The 12,778-nt window shown below is 33.4% G+C and overlaps 1 protein-coding gene across 4 annotated transcripts in view; it reads left to right on the forward strand.

Moving 5' to 3' along the window:
• The window catches only part of LOC110457229 (glycine receptor subunit alphaZ1-like), a 39,330-nt gene extending 26,792 nt beyond the window's left edge, over positions 1 to 12,538 (forward strand). For 3 of the 4 annotated variants that reach the window (XM_021508406.1, XM_021508404.1, XM_021508407.1), the window contains exons 2-9: positions 1,464 to 1,643; positions 4,008 to 4,078; positions 6,013 to 6,080; positions 6,719 to 6,945; positions 7,376 to 7,458; positions 8,191 to 8,331; positions 9,454 to 9,833; positions 10,715 to 12,538. In XM_021508406.1, coding sequence (XP_021364081.1) covers positions 1,543 to 1,643; positions 4,008 to 4,078; positions 6,013 to 6,080; positions 6,719 to 6,945; positions 7,376 to 7,458; positions 8,191 to 8,331; positions 9,454 to 9,833; positions 10,715 to 10,885 — 1,242 coding nt within the window. In that variant the 5' untranslated portion in view covers positions 1,464 to 1,542 and the 3' untranslated portion in view covers positions 10,886 to 12,538. The remainder of the gene's footprint in view (positions 1 to 1,463; positions 1,644 to 4,007; positions 4,079 to 6,012; positions 6,081 to 6,718; positions 6,946 to 7,375; positions 7,459 to 8,190; positions 8,332 to 9,453; positions 9,834 to 10,714) is intronic. The other variant, XM_021508408.1, reaches the window with a different exon arrangement.
• Positions 12,539 to 12,778: the final 240 nt, after the last annotated feature.

Below are 12,778 nucleotides of genomic sequence, written 5' to 3' on the forward strand. Positions count from 1 at the left end.
TAAATGGTATCATAATTAGATAATTTGTAACTAAAAGACATTTACTATACAGGTTGATTATGATAATAAATGTAGTAGACAAATAACGAAGTTATTTATCAATACACAGACTATAGCAGGTAGGCAAAAGTACAGTCGTTACAATTGATAAGGATTTTTTTCATGATTTTACGAGATACTTCAATGTGGGGTTTCATGATAGCTTTCGTTTTGATGATTTATCTCAGACATTGTTTTTAATCTGACCTTTCCTATCCGAAGGGCAAATGAATTTACACCATTGTGCGACGTCCGCCGTGCGTCCGGATGCAACGTTTTATTCAACGACTTTTCAATAACCAGCAGCCTTGGGGTCATGATGCATGTATTTGGTCAATAGCATGTATGGATGATGTTCTATTATGTCTATTCAATGTCTTTAGCATTCCATTTTAATGTCAAGTTTCTTGAACACTTTGTACGGTTTCCTCTGAATTACCAATATTTCTAAGGTTGTAATGTTTTCAAGCAGCATACTAGGATAATTTGCAGGGTCACATAGCTTATCACGTGATTCAATTTCATAAGGACTCGTCGTGATCGTAAGGTTAAAGTGTTTATTTGTAATTCATGTTTTCAAGATCTTTATGTGCCATTATTATATTTCTTCTGAGATCATGTGTCATTGTGTTCATGCATATTACTAGCATCATGCAACAGAGGTCTAGAACCTGCTGTAATGTTGACGGACTACAGTAGATATACATACACACTATATGTCGTATCAATGATTTTTTTATGTAGTTCAGGACAGGATAAAAAATGTTGGGTTGTTCTTGACTTTTTTTTCTACTTTTCACGTGTCCCCTTTACAGTTAGCTAATTAACCAGTTTGTGATCTAATGCAGTGTTGAAACTGCAATCTAAAACAATGATATCATTTCCATTGGACTAGTTATCGAAATATGTCGGAAAATATTATTTTTAATACTATTTTTAACAGGAAACACTCATGTTACTACGCGGTATTGAATAAACATGTTTTTTCGCTGGTAATACAATAACATATTTTACATGCGTGATAAGTGTTCAAAAAACTCGACATCAAAATTACGTAATCGATTGTAAATTCGAATCCTCAATCGATTGTCGAGGGGGTATTGTTCTAAAATGTAGAGGTTCATTGACATGGGACATAGACTTTACACATCACGAAGCGCATACTTAAGTTACCATTGATTCGCTGAACCATCAAATACAAACGACTACACTGATTGAATACAAGTAATTAATTATGAAATTCTATACAAAATAATGAGATATGTTTGTATATGAAATATTATACTTCTGTAATACGACGAGCATTATTATAGTTTCTGAGGTAACCGATACTGTTGGGTGGAGGCCTGGTTCATCGTCAGTATGATATTAATTGTGTAAAGCTTGTTTGGTCCTCCATAGTTTTGTGTTTAATTAATTATCAGATATGGAACATACCAAGGATCGATGTGACCAAAAAGAACAACCGTCGACCTCGGACCTGATTGTGTTAGTTGTGGAAATATGAAGGTAGTAGTGAAATTCATGCAATGTTTCGTCGTCCTTACGACACTGTACCAGCTCCTGGAGGCAAACCATTCAGTAAACCAGAAGAATCATACACGGTAAGAGCGTTCTACCATGCACATTCAAGTTTTATATCGGATACTTGTCGAGAATATACTGTAGTCTGTTTAATCAAACCTGCATCCATTTTTATAGGATCAAAAATCAACAAATGAATTATCCGTGTATAATGTATAAATTATGTCAGTGTCAATTCTATTACCTGTTTCAGTGTAAAGAATGGCAAAACTTTCAGTGTATTATGTATCACGTATATCAGTATATAGTTTATTACATGTTTCAGTGTAATATGTATCACGTATATCAGTGTATAGTTTATTATATGATTCAGTGTAATATGGATCACGTATATCAGTGTATAGTTTATTATATGTTTTAGTGTAATATGTATCACGTATATCAGTGTATCGTTTAGTATATGTTTCAGTGTAATATGTATCACGTATATCGGCGTATAATTTATTATATGTTTCAGTGTAATATGTATCACGTATATCAGTGTAGAGTTTATTATATGTTTTAGTGTAATATGTATCACGTATATCAGTGTACAGTTTAGTATATGTTTCAGTGTAATATGTATCACGTATATCAGTGTATAGTTTATTATATGATTCAGTGTAATATGGATCACGTATATCAGTGTATAGTTTATTATATGTTTCAGTGTTATATGTATCACGTATATCAGCGTATGGTTTATTATATGTTTCAGTGTAATATGTATCACATATATCAGCGTATAATTTATTATATGTTTCAGTGTAATATGTATCACGGTTATCAATGTATAGTTTATTATATGTTTCAGTGTAATATGAATCACGTATATCAGTGTAGAGTTTATTATATGTTTTAGTGTAATATGTATCACGTATATCAGTGTATAGTTTGTTATATGTTTTAGTGTAATATGTATCACGTATATCAGTGTACAGTTTAGTATATGTTTCAGTGTAATATGTATCACGTATATCGGCGTATAATTTATTATATGTTTCAGTGTAATATGTATCACGTTTATCAGTGTATAGTCTATTATATGTTTCAGTGTAATATGTATCACGTATATCAGTGTATAGTTTGTTATATGTTTTAGTGTAATATGTATCACGTATGTCAGTGTATAGTCTATTATATGTTTCAGTGTTATATGTATCACGTATATCAGCGTATGGTTTATTATATGTTTCAGTGTAATATGTATCACGTATATCAGCGTATAATTTATTATATGTTTCAGTGTAATATGTATCACGTTTATCAATGTATAGTTTATTATATGTTTCAGTGTAATATGTATCACGTATATCAGCGTATAGTTTATTATATGTTTCAGAGTAATATGTATCACGTATATCAGTGTATAGTTTATTATATGTTTCAGTGTTATATGTATCACGTATATCAGTGTATAGTTTATTATATGTTTTACTGTAATATATCACGTATATCAGTGTATAGTTTATTATACGTTTCAGTGTAATATGTATCACGTATATCAGTGTATAGTTTATCATATGTTTCAGTGTAATATGTATCACGTATATCAGCGTATAGTTTATTATATGTTTCAGTGTAATATGGATTATGTATATTAGTGTATAGTTTATTATATTTTTCAGTGTAATATGTATCACGTATATCAGTGGAGAGTTTATTATATGTTTCAGTGTAATATGTACCACGTATATCAGTGTAGAGTTTATTATATGTCTCAGTGTAATATGTATCACGTATATCAGTGTATAGTTTATTATATGTTTCAGTGTAATATGGATCATGTATATTAGTGTATAGTTTATTATATTTTTCAGTGTAATATGTATCACGTATATTAGTGCATAGTTTATTATATGCTTCAGTGTAATATGGACCATGTATATTAGTGTATAGTTTATTATATGTTTTACTGTAATATGGATCATGTATATTAGTGTATAGTTTATTATATGTTTTACTGTAATATGGATCACGTATATCAGTGTATAGTGTATTATATGATTCAGTGTAATATGTATCACGTATATAAGCGTATAGTTTATTATATGTTTCAGTGTAATATGTGCATGTATTACGTATATCAGCGTATAGTTTAGTTTTTGTTTTACAGTAATATGGATCACGTATGTCAGTGTTTAGTTTATTATATGTTTCAGTGTAATATGTATCACGTATATCAGTGTATAGTTTATTATATGTTTCAGTGTAATATGTAGCACGTTTATCAGTATATAGTGTGTAATATGTTTCAGTCAAGTGTATAACGTAGTTAAGTTTTAATGTTTACTTTTTACATTTTTCAGTGTCGGTAGTTTATTCCAAAGTATAGTTTATAACATATTTAAGTTTTTATTTCATGACATATATCAATTTGTTGCATTTGTTTGATGGTTTGACAGACAGGATATACTCCGACAGCTATTAGATGACGGTACATATGACTCCAAAATATCCCCAGAATACGAGGAAGGTAAGAATTCATTAAAACTTGAACTCTTTATAAAACGCTGAAGTAGGTCAAGTCTAATACCTGCATTTTCTCTTCCTGTTGACAATTAAGGAAATAAGTACATTAATCAGTACCCGATTAAAAATCAGTAGAACATATATAACGCAACAAAATAGGGTTTTTTCTTTTGAAGAATATCAGTTTTTAACGCCGAATGATTCAATGTTTGCCGATATTGGTAGAATATGTTTGTTGAGTGATATCAACTTGTGAAAGTATGACGTCACAATAAACACAGAGCGAGGTATCAGAGCGATGAGTACAGACAGTATAACAAAGACTGATTTGTTATTGATCTTTCAAATCACAGATAATGATGCAAAGTTGCACGATCAAGATAAACGATGATCACATACATGGACAGAAAAACATGAAAGACATTTCCGCTATGAGTAACATGTTTACGACATATCAAATGGAACAAAAAAACTTGTCATCTTCCTCGAGGCTTTTTAAATAGGATGAAAACCCCACCAACAATGGATTTACAAAACAGAAATGTATGAATGCCGACACGAAAAGGGTTGTTTTACAGGGACACATTGACGACACGGTTGTTGTATAGGGTTTAACGTTCTATCAACAGCTAAGGCCATTTGAGGACTTGCCTCGATGTGTGTTGTGTATGCGTGCATGTGTGTATTTACCGAAAAAAAATCGGTGCTGAACGCATCCAGCACAGCATTCCGCACGGTCACATCATACTAACAACGAGTTGTTGCCATTACACTTGATGCTTAATATTTAGCAGGTAAAACAACTAACAATGTTAAGGACTTTAGCATGATCCGGCCTAATTACAGAACAATTGCTTTTTCAACTGAGCGAACGACCAACATTTAAGCCACAAGTGAGATATTGCCAAGCAAGGCGCTAGGAAATAGGAGGAAGGTAGAAGTAGAGAAATGTAAAGATACCCAATTATGAATATTGCAATGGGTACAGCATATTTATTTTGGGCGCTTTTGTGTCCACAAGTAAAGGGCACAAACGCAAATCCCTTGTTCAGCATGAGGTTATTACATTAGTCGCCTCTTACGATACACATGCAGATGATGATACGGGCATATCTTGTTTATCAATGACAAAATGACGACACAGAAATAACTTATCAATGACAAAATGACGACACAGAAATAACTTATCAGAGACAAAATCAAGGACAAAATGACGACACCCACATAAGTTGTTTATCAGGGACAAAATGAAGACAAGGACATAGATTTTTTTTTATCACAGTCGTTTTCAGTGATAATATTTTGTATTTGGTCCTTTAAATAAACAATAATAATAACCTTCCGTTAAATTATACATTATTTTATCAACATTACGGATGCGTCGTTTGTCTTCAATGTTCAACCGATAAGTTCAATGGTAATTTAAGAACGGAAAGTTTGAAAATAGTCTGCCAATGTCTCAAGGCGCAGTCGAGTTTATCTTCTGATTCAAACCGGAGTATATGTATATATATAAGTATCTTTCATTGTTTGATACATCTGTTATAATGACACATGACGTGATTACTGTTAAAGTTTTTGTCACATTGTCTTTATATTAGACCATATTTTATGATATATATTTACTCGTTGTAAGTGACCTTTTGAAAACGTCTGTGAAATAAAGCTCTTTTTATAACCTTTATCACCATTTAAAAATGTGTCTGTTTTGATTGACAAATATCCCGATGTCTGTAAATATTCTTAATGACACTGTATGACTATTGAGCAAATGTGTCTGTTTTGATCGACAAATATCCCGATTGTAAGTATTCTTAATTACACTGTACGACTATTAAGCAAATGTGTCTGTTTTGATTGACAAATATCCCGATGTCTGTAAGTAATCTTAATTACACTGTCCGACTATTAAGCAAATGTGTCTGTTTTGATTGACAGATACTCCAACGTCTGTGACCATACAGATATATGTAATGAGCATCGACTCGCTGAATGAAGCATCTATGGTAAATACCATTATCATTTTAATTGAAACTGTTAATCAAGTATCCACGTGCACGTGCATTATGTGTTATCAATGGATTTAATACAATAAGTGTCACAGGAAACAAGTTAAATGAAAACAGAATATATGACGGTGTCAAAACACAGGGACAAAATATAACTCATGGTCAAAACATAGGGACAAAATATACCATATTGTCAACATATAAGGGCAAACTATACCATATTGGCAACACATAAGGACAAAATCACATTTTTAGCACACAAGGACAGAATAAAAAAGATCTACAACACACATGTTTGTATTTTACGCTTACATCTAGTGTTCTTTTAACTTCTGAGAATATGAAAACGTCAAAGGCACGTAAAATTGTAAATATTTTAATAGTTAGGAAAGAATGAATTTAATTTGATTTTCTATTCAATAAGAGCGAAGTGGGGTAATAGGAAATCATGATGTTACAGATACATTCTTAGTCTAAAATCAGTAAATCAATACATTGTTTCATAAATCAGGAAAACGTTTAATAATCGATGACGTGTCACATCAATGCTACATTTTACAAACACACTGCCATTTGCTATAACACAACATAGTTACATGTAGGAAATAATGTATATTAAATAACATTGTTCAAAGGACTACACAGTGACTATATTCCTACGCCAGAAGTGGGTAGATACTCGCTTGAAGTACACGCCAGTACCGGGGATTAATATGTTAGAACTGGACAATCGTCTGATAGACCAGGTCTGGGTACCGGATACATTTTTCGCTAACGAGAAATCAGCTAGCTTCCATTATGTAACAGTACCTAACAAATTGATGCACCTTTACGCAAACGGGACCGTGTTTTACAGCGTCAGGTAAGTACTTCATGTTTATCAGATCACTCTCGATTACGGTAGTGGTTTTTGCAAAATTTATGGAGGAATGTATGCGTTTTAGGTAGTTGGAAATCAATCCTTATTTGCTTTCAGAACAAATAAATAATTGCAGATAATATATCCGGTTAACCTATTTCCAAAAACAAAATCATTTCGATACATATTGTTCCCAAAGCTTATCGAGAACTTTGCTTATTATGGAAACCTTACTTACCCCCACCACCACAACAACAGAGTGCTACCAATGCTGATGGAGTTGTCCTTGGTTCAACAGTCCCTACAGGGAGTCCATGACATCGTCCGTACTTGAGATAACAATGTGAATATGTAAATATGTACCGTTCACTGAATAGTGTTCATGAATATGAAACATGCTTAATGTAATTATTGATCTAAAATTGCCTTACAGAGTTTCCATGACTTTGTCATGCGACATGAATCTGTTGGCCTATCCATTGGATTCTCAGAAATGCCATATCGCCTTGGAGAGTTGTAAGTCCAAACTATGCATAAACACGTATATTAATTTAAGCATTGAACTAATTTTGTAAGGCATGTATTATCTATTTGAATGACAAAGCTTTAATTGCTCGCATCAACATAATGCGCGCTAGCGCAGTATAATTTGTTTGCTTGCAAAGGTGTGTCGTGCAATGAGATAAAAAATGCCAAAACAAAGACATTTATATGTTATATTTCCGTTTTTCCGCCTTTCGTGTGTATTTTTTAACTTTCAAATTATATTTGAAATATAAAATTCCCGCCTTATCGACATTCTGATGAAATTTGTTCAATAACTGGAACAGCGTATAGTCGCGTGATGATTGTTCAAGAATTGTGTCTCGTGGTGCATCTTATTTCGACACAGCTTTTAAGTAAATATCTTGCACAATGCCAGGAAATGTAAATGTAACAATATAAACTACATGCCTATTTGTTATCAGCGAATGTGTTTTTTTCTGTATAACTTAGTTTGTGAGATTTGAAATGTACTAGGTTCTAATTGTTGCAGATTCTTCTAAATGGAATGTTAATCTTAACAGAAGTAGTTACCATAACATTAAACTATAAAATACTACGTTTATGTCGACCTGCATAAGCTTTATAAACCACTTTTGCAAAAAGCATTAACATATAACATCAATGTAATACTACTAATACTACTAGATTATGGAAGATACAGGAAGATAATAACTCATCACAAGTTGTCCTTGTTTTCTACAGACAGTTACACTACAGACAATGTGGTGTTCGAGTGGCACCCCTTCCAGGCATTAGAGATACAAACAGACCGGCTTCTTCCTCAGTTTTACTTTTCTGGAATACCAACGGTAAAGGACAGCTGTCAAAAAAACTACGGGGAAAGTAAGTTTACAAATTAGTAAAACCTCATAGCATTTTTAAATCCCTCTTTCACATTTTTGTTGCAAAAAGGCTAATAAGGATATACGGATAAGTACCCTGCCTTTGCGAGTGTAATCAACACGTCCACTTAGCAGTTTGACCAAGTGTAGACTACAACGAGTGACGTTATGCAGTGATGCTCATCACCTTTGGACGAATCGACGCACGACAATCACAGAGCATATTTAGTTAGCGCGGTCATGATATATGACTTTTCGTGCATCTTTAAATTTTCAAACATATTGATGACGTTTTCATATTTTCCGGAAACGACTGATAAATACATTCGTTTCTTCAGAGCTACAACCAAAACTATTTAACCAAAGAAAGCATATGTTTAAAAGCTGTCCATCAGTCATGAGGTCGTGTCCTTAAGCAAGACATTATACCCTAGTTTCTCAACTCCTCTTGTGCACAGTTGGGGTAATATGGTCTTGGTTAGGTATTACCATTTCAGTGCTATGTAATTCAAGTTGCAACACAGTATAAACGTTGGTTATAAGAGTTTTTTTCATCTTGAGATCCACCTGCACAGATATACACACTCAAGCCAGTTAATACTTTTTCTCAATTTCCTTAAAATTGAATAGAGTGCTCCATAAAAGCATGGCAATACAAAATAACATTTTTTACTTTTTGTTTATCCGTAGTATCATCCTAGCCTTGTTTGTGTATAAAGTTTCTGAATAAAGGCGTCTTGTGACCAATACACTTTATATCGATGATAACCTACCTTAGGGACTTCAATTTACGTAAAATGATGTACGATTGTCATCAAGGCCTTATCTACTTATGCGCCTGTGTTATTGCAGTGTCTCCAATGAATAAAGTCAGGTTCACTCTGACTTTGACTGTTATTGACCAAAATACTGACCTGGATTTGACTAAAGCCACAATGCAAGATGTCATATGTGGTGCTGAAAACGTGTATCCATTTTGAGAATATATCCTTGTCTATGTTTATGTTTGAATTCATGAGGTATCTCGTTTCCTTATTCTGTCGTCTTCAGTGTCGTCGGTTTAAATCCAATTTCATTTATATATATATATATATATTTGCGTTTTTGTTTTCTCTTTGACAAGGCGGGAACTTCTCTTGTCTGGAGGTCACACTTCATCTCACTAGGAACACCGGCTATTATATTGCACAAATCTTCATCCCAAGTATCCTCATCGTCATGTTGTCCTGGGTCTCGTTTTGGGTGGACGCGGAGGCTACGCCTGCTCGAATCTCCTTGGGTGTCCTAACAGTTCTAACCATAACGACGCAAGGTTCCGGTGCACGCTCCACTCTTCCACGCGTGTCTTACATCAAGGCTATTGACATATGGATGGCTACTTGTCTCATGTTTGTGTTCGCCTCCCTCCTAGAGTTTGCTTACATCAATGTTCTGTCACGTAAACGTCGCTCCAAACTACTACCGTCTTTAGGCATTGGTCCTGATGGGATGTTAAACACTCAGGTTTGTGTTTGATACTTTGATATATATTTCTATCATTTATAAAGCTTTGTGTGTTTATTTTCTGCAATATTTCTCAACGTAATTAACATTTGTTATGTAAGTGTTTTTAGAATATTCCACTCACTTTATATGACGAGTAAAATATTAACTAAATCTATAAAGCATTACAAAAAACAACAGCGCCATTGACATGGGACACAATGGAGGCTATATAGGCCGATGGCAAAACTAGATGCTTAGTAATTATAATCATTTCCAGGATAGATTGTCAACAATGTCAAGGCCTTTTGTGAAGTCCGTGACTGTATATCGGTCACAACGATCGAAGACGTAATAATTTGGTGTTGAATAACGACAAATAGGCAAACATGAAATTATGTTATGATGACAACCGTGAAAACTTAATCCGGTTAAAGCCTTTCAGACACACAAGGTGTTCTGGAAGGGTTAGCATCTTCTGCTTCATCGTAAATATCGACTTGGAAATCATTTCGATATTACGTCCTCACATCGAGAACTCGGGTATTGACAATACAACTTGTCTATAGTCTTCATCAGCCTGCGTATTTGAAAGCCATATGTTATATGTATATGTTATATACAGTTTGTCGTCAAATATGACCACATATTTGACGTATTTTCTTTCCGTACCGATTCAGCGAAATCAAGATGTGGTTTAAAAATCATGGTTGCTGAAGTACTATAACTAAAACATCGCTATGACACGAATCCTTACAAAACCATAAGGCATGCAACTTAGTCCTTCAATATAGGAGGAAAGGTAGTTATCATGATGTTAATATAGTTAGGGAGCTTATTTAAATACACAACTCATTCATATTTTGAAGTAAAATATATGTTTCTTTTTTTTGTCATGACAGGCAATGAACGGCAACGGTAAAAACGATATGAAGCGGGAATCGAGCGCTGAGCAGGTCACCTTTACAGATAAAGCACGAATGGTGGATAAAGTGTCGAGAGTTATCTTCCCTTGCGCGTTTGCGCTCTTCAATCTTGTATTTTGGTCATATTTCCTTACCAACTCAGAATAAAACTCAGCCCCTCACAACAGCGATAAACATTCGAACCATTACAACAGATTTTGGAAGATCTATGCCGTCACACTTAATTAGCAGTGATCAGATCCCACTGTCATTACTTTGCTTGGTTAAGAGGAAGTCACTTTATATAGGACACAATGTTATGGACGAGAACAATCAAGGTTCTTAGCTGATGTGTTTAAAACAATTAAGTGTTTGGAGTCGAAATTTGTGCATGGTTTTGCAGATAACATTGTCCGGACAATATTGTAAAACTTCATTAATATATTGTTAAGAAAACCGTTTTTTAAACACATTTTATGTTGTTAACGTTTTTTTTCCATTTGTTATCTAATAGCGAACACAGCCTTGGTTTAGCTGATGATCTACACCTTTTACTGGTGTTACAGACTCATTTCATCATCAAGTTATTCGTTGAGATGATATTTATTAGCCTTGTATGAAGATGTCATTAACAGTTATGTTCTTATGTTTTATTGTAATATAAATGCTGTGTGTTTGATTGTCTGGTATAATTATGATAGGAACGAACATGCCTCAATCAAAAGTACATTAAGGAAAGATGTACATGTATGGTAACAATGGATGAATCCATTGTCTAGAATATATATAGATTATTGCCAAAGAGTAAATATTGATATTTTCATTTCGGAGTGACTAGTTCCCTCTACTTAAAACATTCCAATTTGCTCTCCATTTTTTGTACGTATGAACACTGAAGGAAAACTTCTATGCGAATTTGATTCTCACAATATTTATCAGTGTCCCAAACTCTCTGATAAAACGTTTACCGTAGGTTAGAAACAGTCGGTGGCTGTGCTGATGGCAAACTTCAATATCACGTCTACAGTTTATAAATCTCACAATGTTTACTAGAATCAATAGAAATGCTAAGAAAGGAAGCAACTTTTTGTAGATTTTCTTTGTAGAAACGAAAAGCCTAACAGAGTAAAAAAAAAAATCTACATCAATGTCCATTTCGTCCATTTATAACTCATCAATGGTTCGTAACGTCAAAATATTGACGACTCAATGCCAAAAGGGTTCCGAATCTTATACAAACTTCAGCGAAAAGGAAGATCTGCTTTAAAATCCTTCAAAACGTTACATACTAACAATGTTAGGCTAAATAAGATATTCCAGTCATTGGAGAGACGACATCAATAGACTGTCATTAAATGTTTCCTTGTATCTGCATTTGAAAGCATCATTTTCAATGTTTTGAATCTCTTTAGTTAAGAGCATCGGTTTATCAACCAGCCTTTCGAAGAGAGCAGATTTCTGCACAGATAACTAAAAATGTGAAAATGAGGATGGGTAGTTTTGAAATTGGTTCATAGACATAATTCTCAGGAAATCCATTTCATTTTTTTTTTACAGTTTCTCAATTTCTTGATCATATTGTAATAGGGGTTTGGTACTAGCTCCCATCTTATTCTCCTACTTGTTTAGATAAGCGTTAGCATTTTATATTTTATATTTTACCAATAAAACCTTGTACATTGTTCTTTATATAGTGATTTTTGTTCGGGTTTGCTACGTACGGTGCCGGGAGAATGCCTATAAAGGTAGTCATGTTTATACGTGATACTTTATTCATTTTTATGTTATTATACATTTTTATTAAACATATGATATTTTGCTATAACTAAATAGTTGTTATTTTGTGTAAACGCGTACATTATGCATCTCCACTTATGACGAGAATTACAAGAATATTAAATTATAAATATACACCTAACAATCTATGGTTGCCTTGGGCAGATGACCGTGGAGTTTATATTTTGAATGACAAGACAGAAATACCCTTATGCTCTCCTGAAATCCATCAATGTCATTTATTTGAGACAACTTGCTTGCATTATAAAACAGAATAAAAGCTTT

The sequence above is a fragment of the Mizuhopecten yessoensis genome, unplaced genomic scaffold (assembly GCF_002113885.1).
Source record: "Mizuhopecten yessoensis strain PY_sf001 unplaced genomic scaffold, ASM211388v2 scaffold9049, whole genome shotgun sequence".
Taxonomy (NCBI): Eukaryota; Metazoa; Mollusca; class Bivalvia; order Pectinida; family Pectinidae; genus Mizuhopecten; species Mizuhopecten yessoensis.